This window comes from Sciurus vulgaris (genome assembly GCF_902686455.1).
Source record: "Sciurus vulgaris genome assembly, chromosome: 3".
Taxonomy (NCBI): Eukaryota; Metazoa; Chordata; class Mammalia; order Rodentia; family Sciuridae; genus Sciurus; species Sciurus vulgaris.
This window is the reverse complement of record NC_136463.1, coordinates 22,976,402-22,992,147: the sequence shown is the minus strand read 5'-3', so window position 1 is coordinate 22,992,147 and position 15,746 is coordinate 22,976,402. Positions and strand designations below refer to the sequence as shown.

Below are 15,746 nucleotides of genomic sequence, written 5' to 3'. Positions count from 1 at the left end.
TATCTCTATTTTTTTGCATTTCCTAAGGGCTGCTTTGTGGCATAACATATGGTCTATTTTCGAGAAGGTTCCATGTGCTGCTGAGAAGAAAGTGAATCCACTTTTTGATGGATGGAATATTCTATATATGTCTATTAAGTCTAGGTTATTGATTGTGTTATTGAGTTCTATGGTTTCTTTGGTTGGTTTTTGTTTGGAAGATCTATCTAGTGGTGACAGCGGTGCAGTAAAGTCACCCAGAATTATTGTGTTTTGGTCTATGTGATTCCTGAAATTGAGAAGGATTTGTTTGATGTACAGGGACGCACCATTGTTTGGGGCATAAATATTTACTATCATTATGTCTTCCTGATTTATGGTTCCCTTAAGCAGTATGAAATGTCCTTCTTTATCCCTTCTGACTAACTTTGGCTTGAAGTCCACTTTATCTGATATAAGGATGGAAACCCCCACTTTTTCACTGAGTCCATGTGCATGGTAGGTTTTTTTTCCATCCTTTCACTTTTAGTCTGTGGATGTCTTTTTCTATGAGATGAGTCTCATATTGTTGGGTCTTTTCTTTTTAATCCATTCTGCCAGTCTATGTCTTTTGATTGATGAGTTTAGGCCATTAATGTTCAGGATTATTACTGAGATATGATTTGTAATCCCAGTCATTTGGCTTATTTTTGGTTTTTAAGTTGGCTTGGTTTCTCCTTTGAATGTTTTTTCTCTAAGGTAGTTCCTCCCTTTGCTGACCTACATTTTTGTTTTTCATTTCCTCCTAATGGAATATTTTGTTGAGAACATTCTGTAGATAGGCTTTCTATTTCTATATTCTTTTAACTTTTGTTTATCATGGAAGGATTTTATTTCATCTTCAAATCTGAAGGTTAGTTTTGCTGGGTATAGGATTCTTGGTTGGCAACCATGTTCTTTCAGAGCTTGAAATATGTTGTTCCAGGCCCTTCTAGCTTTTAGAGTCTGGGTTGAGAAGTCTGCTGCTATCCATATTGGTCTCCCCCTATATGTAATCTGATGCTTTTCTCTTGCGGCCTTCAAAATCCTGTCTTTATTTTGAATGTTAGGCATTTTCATTATAATATGCCTTGGTGTGGATCTGTTGTGATTTTGTGCATTTGGTGTTCTGTAAGCCTCTTGTATTTGATTTTCCATTTCATTCTTCAGGTTTGGGAAGTTTTCTGATATTATTTCATTGAATAGGTTGTTCATTCCTTTGGTTTGTATCTCTGTGCCTTCCTCAATCCCAATAATTCTTAAATTTGTTCTTTTCATGATGTCCCATAGTTCTTGGAGATTCTGTTCATGTTTTCTTACCATCTTCTCTGTTTGGGTGACTTTATATTCCAGATTAAATATTTTGTCTTCATTGTCTGAGGTTCTGTCTTCCATGTGGTCTAGTCTTTTGTTGATGCTTTCCATTGAGTTTTTTCTTTGCTTTACTGTTTCCTTCATTTCAAGGATTTCTGTTTTTTTTTTTTTTTTTTTTTTTTTTTTTTTTTTTTGAGAATCTCTGTCTCTTTGTTGAGATGATCTTTTGTTTCCTGCAGTTGCTCTTTCAGCTTATTGGTATTATCATTCATTGCCTGCATTTGCTCTCTTATTTCATCCTTTGCTTCGCAAATCATCTTAATCACGTATAATCTGAAGTCCTTTTCTGATGTTTCTTCTAACATACTGTCATTGGATTCTATTACTATAAAATCTAGATTTGTTTGGATTATTTTCTTCCCTTGTTTTTTCATGTTGTTCATGTATCTTCCCCTCTAGCAGTGCAGATCTGGGGTATTGCAGATTTCCCCCTATAGGCTTATAGTGGCCCTATAGGTTTCCAAAACCCTTTCTTTAAAGGGAGATCAATATTAGCAGTGCCCAAGTCAGACACTATGCAATCCTAGACAAAATAGCCCCTCTGAGGACAATAACAAAATTGTCATAATAAACAGAATGAGTTCAAATATTATCTTCAGTAAAACAAACAGATTTGCAATAAGGTCTGCAGTTTCAAGTGGAGGACAAAGAGGATGCAGAGGGATGTAGTATGTGGCTGTTAATGGGATAAGAAAAGAATATACAGATGTTCTAGATAATAGAAAGGGTGAGAGTGTAGTCAAAAGAAAATTGGATGTTAGCATGTGAAAAAGGGAGAAAGAGACTCTGAGGGAACAGGTAAACAAAAGGAAAAGAGAGCAAGAAAAGTAAAGAAATAAAAACGAATTTTTTCAATGAGGAGAAAAAAGAAACTCTGTAGTATAACAATCATATAGTAATGCAACCTCCCAGAGTTCAGTAGCCTGATGCATGAGAGGTACTTGACAATGTACCTGAGCAGGCGTCTCAGGATGGGATTTGCCCCACCTAAAGATCGGAGCTACCGCTTCCAGGATTATCAAAGATGGCCGCTCTGGCTTCGAAATGTGTTGGCAAATGGGGAGCTGCAGCTCAGGGTGTGTCTGTGGTCAGCAGGAGGTCCTGGAGGCGGGATGCGGTTGGTCAGGCAGGGGTCCTGGAGTGGTTGTGGGATCCTGGAGGCTGGGTACAATCAGTCAGTCTGGGGTCCCAGTGATAGGGCGCAATCAGTTGGTCTGGGGGTCCTGGTGGCAGGGAGCAGTCAGTCGATGTGAGGGCCCCAGAGGCAGGGAGTGATTGGTCGGGATGAGGGGTCCTGGAGATGGGGCTCAGTCTGTCCGGCCAGGGGTCCCACAGGGCCTGGCTGTTGTCTCAAAATGGCAGCAGCCATGTGTAATCAAACCTGCAGGTATTGTGACAGAGAACTTCCAGGCAACAGCAGGCGGCTGGTGCTCCACTGGCAGTCGGCGATCAGTTTGCTGACTGTTGTTGGACAATTGGGAGGTGAACCTGGTGCATTGGGTGATGGATAGGAGTAAGGCAGGAGATGGACAGGCGAGAGGCAGGCAAATGGCGGATGATAGGCACCAAGAAACAGATATCCTCTGCCTGCACCCTCATTTTATGTGCTAAATATTGTATCAATTACTGTTCTTCAGCCTCCTTCTAGTTTTGCTTGACAAAAATTTCATGTTGTGTTTATCATCATTCAAATGTCAAGACAGGTCTGCAGCTAGGGAAGTATTCCTCTCAGGAATTATGTTACTACTGGAATATTCCTCCAGCTCACTGCCTAATTAAAAGGAACAAAAAAAATTAAAATGAACTAAAACAGAAAAATGTACATTTCTGTCTTCTGAGTCTTTTCACTAGAATAAACTCTAAGGAAAATGATTATTTTGGAGGGGAGGCAGAAAAAGCATGATTCATTTTTGGAACAAGTCATGTGTTTCAGTTTGGGTCAACAGTGATCCAAGTTTCTAAGATGTCAGTTGACTTCCACTTCGTACTGTGGGTAAACACTATTTGGATAACAATTGTTTTGGAAAGTGGCTGAAATTGATTCAAAAAGAATATTTCCAAAATATTTTCTGTTAAATATGTTTTTTCTGTTATCTAATGTAATGAGGAAAGTAATTTACCATCTAGAAAGGACAAAGAACTTAAAGTAGTTAGACAAATTCCTTCATCTAAAATTTAAGATTCAGAGAGGTTATTTCCTTAAGACTTTAGGGGTATTGCTTGAATAAAGATTCAAAACACTTACATTTTTATTTGTTTATTTACTGACATGCAAAGACTACCCTCTTTTATGTTGCTTTGTAGATTTTGGTGGTATATCCAAAAAGGAAGTCAGAGCAAAATGTATGATTGAATAAACTGGAATCCCACCTTCCTTCAATACTGCAGATTTCATAAATGAAAAAAGACAATTTTGATAGCTTCAGAGTAAGTTTAGGCAAAGATAAATTCAATGCCTGTTTTATTTATTGCTTCTATTATATATTATATAATGATACTCCAGTTATTTTAAATTCATTGTATTGTTTATGATGAATATACTAGTTAATAGATGGTGCTCCGGTTTCATTCACTTATTGTGATTATATTGACTTATTATTATCCTATTTATTTGTCAATTCTACTTATTCTATTATTTGCTTTCTATAATTATTTTATCTGATAATTTAGTTTGCATTTTATACAACAGTAATAAGCCAGCTCTTATCGATTATCAATTTACCATCTTGCAAAAACCTTCTGCTAGATCTTGGAAATAAAATAAACATGTTGCTTAGTGCACAATTTTTTTTTTGCAGTATTTTACATAATCACAGCAAGAATCTCTTCTGTACTTTCAGAAAAGTAATTTACATCTTTTTCTCACTGAGAAACAATAGGAAAAGTAGTCACTGTCCAAGTGCTGACCTGGATGCAGTCTCTGGGTCACAGATGGCTGGTTTATTATCTCCCCTTGCTTACAAACAGCTGCCCTAGTTAGAGACCCACTTTCCATGGAGCTTGACCCCAGAAGCTCACCTCACCAGTCCAATGCTTTTTCCACACCTTCTGTTACAGACTTACAGCCGCATCCTGCTACCAGCAATACAACCCAGATTCTCTCCCTGGTTTTGCTGTACAGGTTTTGTGCTGCTCCTCTGCTGTTAACACCAAGACCCTCATCTGTCATCTGTTGCCAAAGACTTGTGCCACTTCCATCAGACTCAACTGCTCGAATTTCAAAACGTCAGCCTGGCATGGTGCTTAAAAAATTATTTTTTGGAGTCATAGTTTTTTATCTGACCATTTACTAGCTTTGAGACCTTGAGGAAATGATTTAACATCCCCGTATCTCCTTTTCCTCACATATGAAATGAAGATACTAGTTCCTACTTCATAGAATTATCATAAGGATTGAGCAAGTTATTTTGTAAAAGGCCAGGGGCAATGCCTGGCAGACAGTAAATGTGAAATGTGTTAAAGCATTTCTAAATACCTTTTCAAAGATGCAAAGAGAAAGCAAACAAAACCAAAGGAAAATGGATAAAACTTGGCTTGATATTAGAAAGATCTAGCAATTGTATGGCATGATTCAAATGGACACCAGGGACGCCTGGAGTAGGACCCTGGAGACTTCTGCTGTGCCTGGCATGTTCAATTACTGGACGGTGGGAAGGAGGAGGAAGGTCTTGGGCAAGGCCTGCGGACCCAGTTGAGGGCATTCGGGGGACTCTATGCAGTGGCTACTTAGCCTTGTGAGGTATTTTGGTATTTTAATGATCTGTACCACTCCCTCTGTAGTTCTGGATTTAACTTTGTACAATTTAGAGAAAGGTACTTCTCTTCCTGGGCACCGAGCTTGGGGCTAGACTATGGTCTGGCCACCGTAAGGCATATGACCTGTCCATGTTTAACAGTTAAACTTTTATATTAACAATTTTCAACTGGAAGTGGGGTGGGGAGTGCATATCAGAATTTCTGGTGGGGCCGGCTTCCTGTTTATCATTATTGCTTTGTAACATTACCAAGGCAATTTGTCCATGTTAGCATAGAGAGGCTTCTTGCGTCAATACCGATGGTGGCCTACATTTTGGTCTAAATTATCTCAGGAAAGCTAGTATGTAATTTGTTCTCCCCACCTCAAATTGATTGACTGAATCTCATTTAAAATTTTAATAAATAAAATCTAATAAACTTTACGCTTATTATGCTTATATTTATTATTACATTTATTACTATATCTATTATTCTAAGTGTGGTACAAAGTAGAGCGACCTGAGTTTATTTTTGCACCTAAGTGTTTCAATGATTAATTTTTTAAATTCCTTCTGGGCTTTGGGGGCAGTTTCAAATTGTGTTTTGGTGACGAGCCAAAGTCACATCATCCCTTCAGCTCTGAATCTGGAACTGTGTTAGGCGCTGAGAATTCAGAGATGATAGAAATACACCCGGCTCTCAAGAGCTTACAGTCGGCCACATCATGAGATAAGTGGGTGAATGCAATTGAAACAGAGTGGGGATATTTGTGGTCACAAGTGCTGCCAAGTGTCTGATCTGGGGCAATACCCCTGAAGAGAATGAGCACCTACTGATGCCAGTCTATTACATAGAACATACCCATATGCAACTTTGTTAGGGAAAACCAAACCAATTTCCAAAACGATTATATTTACAACCCCAGAGGAGTGTTGAAGGGTTTCATTGTTCCACAGCCTCATCAACATGTGCTACAGTAAGGCTTTTTGATATTTGCCACGTTGCAGAGTTTGAAATGGAATTTCATTGTGATTTATCTACCTATCTTTTTCTGTCTGTGCTGAAGTCCAGATAATTTCTTCAGTATACCTTTCGATTTATGAATTCTCTCTCACTCTGTGTGATCTAGTATAGAATCTAAACATCAAGATTTTAAAATTTAATTTCTTATTTTCTTTATATTTAGAAATTTACATTTGGTTCTTTTGGGAAAATATGCTGAAACACTCATAATTTTTGGAATTCTGCTCATATTTTCAAGGTTTCCATTTATTTCTTTGAGTATATTCATTAGTTTTAATACTCTGTATTTTAGAATCGTTTCTGTTGGTTCTTTCATATGGCATCTTGATTCTCCATGTTCTGTGATTTTTGATGACCAACAGCTAATTATCCTCAGGATTTTATTTGTGAGAATCCTTTGAGGCCTGGAATGATGATGAGTTTTTCCAAAGAGAATTTGCATTTACTCTGTGAAGCTCTCTGAAGGTCCCATGATTAGGGACTGTCTTAAAATAATATCTCTGCTTAAAGTTATTTTGGAATAGTCAGATAGGGTGAATTTTGGCTTGATATTCTGAGAGGTCATTTCCCCCTCTTCCCTTTATGCCAACAGTTGAGACAGGAAATTTTCCTTGCAGTTCCTGGGAACGGGGGTGAGTTATTTCTAGGTCATGCTTGCAAATGATTGCATGGCCCAGTGGGGCTTGCACCTTCCAGGATGCCACATTTTATCTCTTGTCCTTCTTACCCTGTGGGGTTCTAAAACGTGAAGTCCAAGTTAAAGCTTCAGCAAATGTAAGGAATTATTTACATGTGGAAGCATTACTGCAACCCGTGAGGAAGACTTGAACTATACGCAGGGAAGAGGGGTGTAGGTGGCCTCAGCATTTAGACAATTACAAAATATTTCTTCTAAGTGGAAATTTCTTTGAGACTGTAATGTGCTTATTTCAAGTAAGCTGTTGGGGAACACGATTAGGCATTTTGGCTCTAGGGGTCTCTGGCTGAGATTGTATCAAAAAGCTAAAAAAGCAATTTGAGAATAGTTACAATATTCTCTAAGGATGCCATTGTCTTTTCAGTTTAATATTTCCACATGGAGCCTGACATCGAAATTTCCTGAATGAATTACAATATAGATAATTCAGCCAGAGAGGACTAAGTCTCAACTAAGAATCTAGGGGTAACATTTGATCTGAGTAATTATGTTTTCAGTTCATCTAACATATTTCCCTTTAGTAGGAATGAATTCATAGGTCAAGAGAGTTATACCCATCAATCTTTTTTAAAATTTTAAAATTTGTTTTAATTAGTTATACATGACAGTAGAATGCACTTTGATACATCATCATATATAATGGAGTATAATTTCTCATTTTCCTGGCTGTACATGATGTAGAATCCCAACGGTTGTATGGTTATATATGTACATAGGGTAATAATGTCCAATTCATCCTGCTATCCTTCCCATCCCCAACCCCCTTCCCTCCCTTCACTCGCCTCTATCTAATCTAAAGTAACTATTCTTCCCTAGCTACCCCCCACATTGTGAATTAGCATCTGCATATCAGAAGATCCAAAACAAATTCACCAGGAAACTCCTAAAACTCATAAATCAATTCAGCAATGTAGCAGGTTATTAAATCAACACCCATAAATCAAAGGTATTCCTATACATCAATGATGAATCTACTAAAAGGGAAATTAGGAAAACTACCCCATTCACAAAACTTAAAAAAAAAAAATACTTGGGAATCAATCTAACAAAAGAGGTAAAAAACCTCTACAATGAAAATTACAGAACACTAAAGAAAGAAATTGAGGAAGACCTTAGAAGATAGAAAGACCTCCCATGCTCCTGGATAGGCAGAATTAATATTGTCAAAAATGACCGTACTACTAAAAGTGTTATACAGATTTAATGCAATTCCAGTTAAAATCCCAACGACATTCTTCACAGAACTAGAAAAAGCAATCATGAAATTCATTTGGAAAAATAAAAACCCAGAATAGCCAAAGCAATCCTTAGCAAGAAGAGTGAAGCAGGAGGCATCACAATAGCAGACCTTAAACAATACTACAGAGCCATGGTAACAAAAACAGCATGGTATTGGCACCATAAACATCAATCTTAACCTTGTAAGGCAAGTGGATGACTCCATTAACTTGGGTTCTAAACAAGGACTTTGGCTTTCATCTTTCTTATTTTTGGAATATTATTTGCTTATCTATCCATAAGGAAGAAGAAATTTGAAAATTAAATAAGTATAAATATCAAATATTAAAAAAAGAGGTAGCAACTGAGTATTTATCCCTCCCCTGTACTTTATAAAAATTTGTTTAATCTTTACATTAGGCATTTGAAAGAAGTGCCTTCTTTATCCCTATTTACAGATGAAGAATGTATACATTTTGGCTGTTACAAAGGAAATAGTCTTCCTCTGATATCAAATATGGCATGTTAAGGATTTAAATGGGGGTAATTTTAATATCTTCTGAAATTGTCTGATTTTGAATTATTAGGAAAGGCCCACAAAATTCTAGTCAGAAACTAATTATCTATGTTTTAAAGTGTTCATATAAATTCAAAGCTGTTAAGTGCTCATATAAAAAACATTCTAGAGACAAGACAAGATCACCGGTAATAACTTGCTAAAGGAAGAAGGTTTATTGAATACAAGGGATCGATAACAGATTTCTGTAGGGTCATCAAGGTAACCAAAAGAGTCATCATATTCGTATGTGACGTTCTTCCAGATAAATGGGGAGAGATGTTGTTGGTTGCTCAAAAAGAGAAAGGGACAGAAAGACAATAGGATAGATGTTTCTTAGACTTGCTCGTTTTCTCCAGACATAGATAAGGCCTTTTCTTCTGTGACGGTCTTTGGCATACGTTCTCTATTAATTGCTTTGAGATTTTTCTTCCAGGGAGTGGAGCCTGGTGGTAAGAATTTTGCTGCGTTGGTCTACCTCCTCAAGAACTTTCTTAACCACAATGGCTTTGGCTGAATCTAGAAATTAAAATTTAAATGGAGATTTTAGAGAGTTATTAATTAAAAGACTAATAGGATTTTTATACAGAATGGACTATGCAGTTTTATGTAAATACTTACTACTCATTTTTGGTGAATTTTGATTACTTAACCAGAGTGACATGTGATTCTGTTTAAGATTAACATTTATCACTCTAGTTAGACATCTAGCATGCACTGATATCTACTACAAAATTTCATTATGTCCATCTAGTCTTACTAAGCCACAGTAATATAAAAATAATCACATGTGCATTGGAAATGAAGTAGTGTAGCATGAGAGTGGAATTTCATCTTAATTACCTTTGATTTGACTTCCCATGTTTCCTGGTCCATAATCTTTAGATTTGTAACTTCCAGACTTACAGGCCCTGTGAAAACATCATGAAAGAGGGTGATTTGGAATCGACCCCTTTGATTCCAGATCCACTATTAGGTTTTCTTTAGTTCTTTGGTAAGAACATACTCAGTGGGTTTACACTGTAGAAACTGCTCTTCTTTCGTAGTAAGAAGTGATATTTTAAATCTTCATACCTAAATACAAAGTTTATTGCATTCTGATTTTGTAAAATATTGCTAATTTATATCTTGGCAGTAGAGTATTATGTTTAATATTTAGCATTCATGATAATAGGTCCAGCCATAATAGTTCCTATTCACTTTCTAGGAGTCTGAGTTTCGAATTTCAAGAGAGTTATCCTTCAATATTGGTGGGGAACTGGTTCCAGGACCCCAGCAGATATCAAATTCCAAGGATGCTTAATTTCCTTATATAAAATGGCATAGTATTTGCATATAAAAATGCATCCTCTCATATACTTTAAGTCATCTCTAGATTGCTTATAATACTCAGTACAAGGAAAATGCTCTGCAAACAGTTGTTATACTACATTGTTTAGAGGATAATGACAAAAAATCTGTACATGTTCAGTAAACAGATCCAAGTTTTAATTTACAAATATTTTCACCTGTAGTTGGTTGAATCCAAGGATGTGGAACCTGGGAATATGGAGGGCTGACTGAATACGACATCTTGCATGTAAATTATTTGACCTACCCATCATCTCCGCCAATGAGGAGGCAGTAGGTCTCAATTTCCTTCTCCAGGTGGACTTTGAGGTCCAGGAGCTGCTCATACTCCAGTTTCTGGCCCTCGGTCTCGGTCCTGACCTGGTGCAGCTGCTCCTCCAGGGCCCCAATCTGAGCCTGGATCTGAGCCAGCTGCGTGCAGTAGTTGCCCTCCGTCTCTGTCAAGGAGCACTCCAGGGACTGTTTCTGTCAGGGAACAAAAGATAGAATCTGAGATGGATAAATGAATCTGCAGAAATTTCTTTGATATGATTCCCTCCTCTCTTTGATGTTACCTATAATCGTTTTACATCTCACATTAACACATAGTAACACTGACTCTGTATCACTGTTTCAATACAGTCAGGTTTTTTTTTTTTTTTTTTTTTTTTTTTTTTTTTTTTTTTTGATAGAATAGACCTAAAGAGCCCCGTGGCAGAAGCATGCCTGGAATTCCAGCAACTTAGGAGGCTGAGGCAGGAGGATCACAAGTCCAAAGCCAGCCTCAATAACTTAGCCAGATGCTGTCTCAAAATAAAAAATAAAAAGAACTGGGAATGTAGTTCAGTGATAAAGTGCCATTGGGTTCAATTCCCAAAACAAAAATGAAACAAAACCCTAAAAACCTTGGTGTTGCTGTTTTAGTTCTTAAACATACACAGTACTATTCTTCTGTTTGTAAGGATAATGATAAAATTACATGTGGACATTTTTTTTCAACACTGTAAGGGTCTTTAAAAACAACTGGTACATATTTTAAAAGAACCTAGAAGTTGGTAAGAAACTGGTTTTCCTACCGTGGCTAAGAGAGATTGCAGTTCGATTTCCAGGGTTTGAAGAGTGCGCTTCATTTCGGTCAGCTCGTTCCGGGCTGAGGTTGTGGCTCCGACATCCTCAGAGATCTGCTGCTGCAGAGAAGCGCTCTGAAACCATGTAAGCGAGGGAACAAATCTTAGTTTTGTGAACATCATGAAAATGCACAGGGATTGTTTTCTGGACGAAAGTCACCTTTTCGTTGAACCAGGCCTCGGCGTCCCGGCGGTTCTGCTCAGCCAGGGCCTCGTACTCGGCGCGCATGTTGTTCAGCAGCACCGTGAGGTCCACCCCGGGGGCGGCGTTCATCTCCACGTTCACGTTGCCTCCAGCCGCGCACTGCAGAGCCTTCATTTCCTGGAGGCAGAAAAGTGTAGCCCTCAGTTATACTGGAATCTTTCGGAAGGTCCAACAGCTTAGCTTTGGAAGAGTTCTGAGTAGTGTCTGGTTGTCCCCTCCCAGGCTGTGCGGTGACCCTTCTTCCCCCATTTCATATTCCCTGGTCATTGGACTTACTCTCAGGACCGGTAACCCACTACCACATGCAGGAGCTGGGTTCATTTCGGAAGTTTTAATTGTTCCTGAGCTCCTCATTAATGGCGAGTCAAACTTCTTTCTGCTCCTATTTTAACTCCAACTCATCAGTTTTGGTTCTCCTACTCAGAACAAGTCTTAATTCCTTTTCCAAAGGAAAGTCCTTAAAATTCTTAGGATGAATTAATTGTTCTCTTATATTATGTGTTAGTACTATAAATATCTCCAACTTTGCTGAAGGTCTTCATTTCCCTAGAGACCAGCTTCAGTGTGTTCTCCATTCAGTTATACTCCGAACATGGTGTGGACATGGTCCAAGGACTAAGTTTAAATCGTTCTGAACAATTGAAATGATTATAACTAACTAACTATATAAATGAATGAATGAATGAATGTGTTCATGTGTACATTATCTGCCCCCCACAGCAAAGAAAGAATCCAAATGTCTGTTAAACTGACATAGTGACATTATAGTGTCCTGTTGGTCAAATCTCTATGTAAATTCTGCCTTGTATTAGTTATGTAAATTTGATAAAGTTGATTAACCTAAGTTTCCATTTGCTTATTTGAAAATTGAAGCTAATTAAAAACCCTTTTTTGGGTTGTTATAAAAGAAGTAAACAAACAAATAATAGTAAGACTTAGTAATACTGCCTAGCATATAAATGCTGGCTACTATGATTACTATCACCACAGAGGTTGGATCTTGCAGACAAAGTCTACATGCTGTTCTGCCTGAACTGGGTGTGGTTAAGATTCAGTATCTAAGACTATGGCAGGCATCTGCTAACGGGGTGTAAACTGAAATCTCTCAGATCTTCCTGTATCTCCGCAGCAGAAACCCTCCTCCCCACTCCTGGATAGGTCTGAAAGATGGTAACCGAGGCTTTCTTTTCTTGCTGCAGCAACCCTTGCTCCCAGACTGTTCTAGCATTCTCTCCTATACCTTCCCATCTCTGTGTGTACTTTTCCCTCCTGAGGACTGAGCAAAAACTACTCCCCACTAATTCAAGCGGAAAAAGAAAAAGATGTATATATGGGGTCGGTCACCTATAACTGAGGCATTAAAAAAATCAATTGTTTCAAATTCATCAAAAAGGTATTGAGTATCTATCATGGATTATGACCATACATGAACTTTTATGACCAAATGCTCTACTTATTTATATTTACAAGACATCATGACTAAGTAGTATTCTGAGCTTGAGCTCCTGCTTATTTAAGGGTTTGGCTTGACTGTGGAAGTCTTTGGCTTTTTAAAAATATCAAATTCATTTTCAAAGGATAAAGAAATCCTATCTTTTTTAGAAAACAGTGGCTTTAAAAACAATCTTAAATATGAAGTGTCTGCATGATCTGATTTTGAAGTGAATTTCCAAATAGAACACTTCGGAAGTATACTATGTTCTTGGAAGTGAAAATTCTGGTATAACAGTTCACCTGCAATTTCATTTTTATAGCCATACCTTTTAGGAATGTCTTAATGTTGCACACGCACACATACTTAATGTGTGTAGGCAGTTAATGTCTTAGTGTTTTAAGTCTGCCACTGTTATGTAGAAATAGATCCAGTTTTTTAAAGATGTCCTTAAAGTATATTCATTTTATCTAATTAGATATAATCGCCTAAAGTGGACTGTTTTAACTTCGCTATAATTACATAGCTAAACACTGATCTTATAACGCTGATTGGTCTGGAAAACACCATTCTTTTTTTTTTTTTTTTTTTTCCCATGGGAAACTGGATGAGAGAATGAGGGAGAGTCCATATGGAGTAATTCCATACTTATAAAGATGAGTCAGCTCTCATCCCTGGCAATGAGTCTCCAATATTACCTTCCCACTTAAGAGGTTAAGTTCATTATCTCTTGTTAAGTGGACAGTGTGTGCGGAGGGAGAGCAAAATGTAGATGGTCATCTCTTACCTCCTTGTGGTTCTTCTTGAGGTAGGTCATCTCCTCACTCAGGGTTTCATACTGAATCTCCAGGTCAGTTCTGCATAGGGTTATTTCATCCAAAACTCTGCGTAACCCATTGACATCAGCCTCTACGCTCTGGTGAAGAGCCAGCTCATTTTCATACCTAAAAAAAAAGGTTAATGATTTTTTTCCAACTGGAGACAGTCATCCATCAATGATAAATGCTAGAATTTTGGAATTTCAAAGTGGCAAATTTGACCACAAGAGACATCTTTGACATATAGTAATAATTAGTTTTTAAATTTGGGGGTATTTGACAGAGAAGTAGATTATTGGGCACTAGTTTTCTAGTAGTTCACTAAAACTAGCAAATTATACAAAAGTAATAACATTCTTGATTAAAAATCCAAGTTGATTTTAAATCCAAGTGTTTCATCATCTTGGGATATGAGTTAGTAATATTTGTGGGGGAATTAAAAACTAATCTAAAATTTATTATTTGCATTAATTGCCATGAATTCTTTTGGGTCGGTGAGTCTACTTACTTGAGTCTAAAATCATCAGCTGTCAGCCTGGCATTATCGATCTGTAGAACAGCATTAGCATTGCTGGTAGTGGAAACAATGATCTAGAAATGGGAAGTGTGACTTTTTAAAGGCAATTTATCACAACGAGTAAAAAACCCAAAATTTTTGGTTTTAGATTAGGAATTAGAGTTAAAATCAATAGTTAGTAGACAGTCAATAACATTTTTATCATATGGTTAACTAACTGAAAGCACTTATTTCCCACGCTAAATCAAAATTCCCTTTAAGGAATCACAAAAAGGGATGGTAAATGGTTTTAGAATTTAGCGAAAAGAAATTTAGAAATGAAAGTAGCTCCATGCGGTGGTAAAATATAGTTTCTTACCTGATTCTTAAGATCATCGATTATTGGGAAATATCTACTGTAGTCATGATCGAGACCCCGGCAAGAACCAGGTCCAAATTTCTCATACCAGCCCTTGATCTTCTGCTCCAGGTCGGCGTTGGCTTCCTCCAGAGCTCGCACGTTATCCAGGTAGGACGCCAGACGGTCGTTGAGGTTCTGCATGGTCACCTTCTCATTACCAGACAGGAGGCCCCCCTCATTCACAGTGAAGCCAGCGCATGGGTTGCCTGCCCCTGCATTTCCTCCTGATGAACTGCCCCCAAAGGCGCAAGAGAAGCTACTTCCAATGCCTGGAATACCGCAAGCATTCCCAGCTCCAAAACTGGCTCCACCATTGGACAGCCTGAGCGATCCTGTGCTGGGCCGGGTACAGGATCTCCTGGATCCACTGGAAAGTCGAAGAGACATGATCTCAGGGCAAGCGTCACAGAAGTGTATTGGTGAAAGCCAGATGGAGCGCCTTCTCTCCTCTGCAGCTGGCCTTTTTATAGACAATTCCCAAGGGTGTTCTGGATGAAATTCTGCCTACATAGAATAAAACATAGCTTGCCAGCCTCAGCAAGTTAGCATAATTGGATGATTTTTTCCTAATTAGTAACTAACTTTGCTGGGCTCATTTCTGGAGGAGGGTAGTTGCCCTCAGGTTGGTGGTTATCTGAGAAATGGGTCTGGGTGGAGCAACGTCAGGTTCATTATTACATTTGAAGATTGCCGGTGAGTCATTCCTCACTTCCATCCTAAGAAGAAAATGTTTATCTTTCCATTACAGGATAAAAATTCGGCATCATGGTTTGGGGTCAAGGCAGATTTTGATGTTTCTGACTTCTGCTTTTATTTTTACAGTTCTTTCCATATCAGTCGATAATAGACCTGGAACTGTGACCTTCCCAACCTGGTTTTTCCCTCATTAGGTTTTAGGTTTTGTTTGTTTTTAATTCCTCCTGCTACTGTTTTCCATGGGAAGTTAACTTCCATTTTGGCTGACATGTGCAACATACTTTGTTGACACTTAAGACAGGATAGGTGTCTTCTCTTATCCATTGTGGCAATTGGAAACACACCCCTAATTGCTGTTATGTTTTGTGGGAGTTTGGAAGGACATTAACTTATTTCCTGACCCTACACGTTTTTGAAGCAAACCTGGAAGGAACTATTTTATCTGTTTTTACTTCATGCGGTTTATTTAGTTCAGGTGAAAGTCATAAGCAAGCTAACGCTTTACTGGGTGTGGATTCCCACACATTTTATTGAAAGCCCTAAATATTACAAACATGTTTAAAAATTGACAAATTAAAAATTGTGTATATTTATGGTGTAGAACATGATGTTTCCAATATAC

At 37.9% G+C, this 15,746-nt stretch overlaps 1 protein-coding gene across 1 annotated transcript; it reads right to left on the bottom strand.

The window, feature by feature from the left end:
* Positions 1 to 8,411: 8,411 nt before the first annotated feature.
* Positions 8,412 to 15,164, bottom strand: KRT25 (keratin 25). Its single transcript, XM_079132841.1, has 8 exons — positions 14,387 to 15,164; positions 14,020 to 14,102; positions 13,481 to 13,637; positions 11,217 to 11,378; positions 11,006 to 11,131; positions 10,198 to 10,415; positions 9,444 to 9,511; positions 8,412 to 9,119 (listed from the first exon to the last, which is right to left on the bottom strand). The coding sequence occupies exons 1-8, from the start codon at positions 14,813 to 14,815 to the stop codon at positions 9,010 to 9,012; spliced, it is 1,353 nt and encodes a 450-aa protein (XP_078988967.1). The 5' UTR covers positions 14,816 to 15,164; the 3' UTR covers positions 8,412 to 9,009.
* Between the last annotated feature and the right edge of the window lie 582 nt (positions 15,165 to 15,746).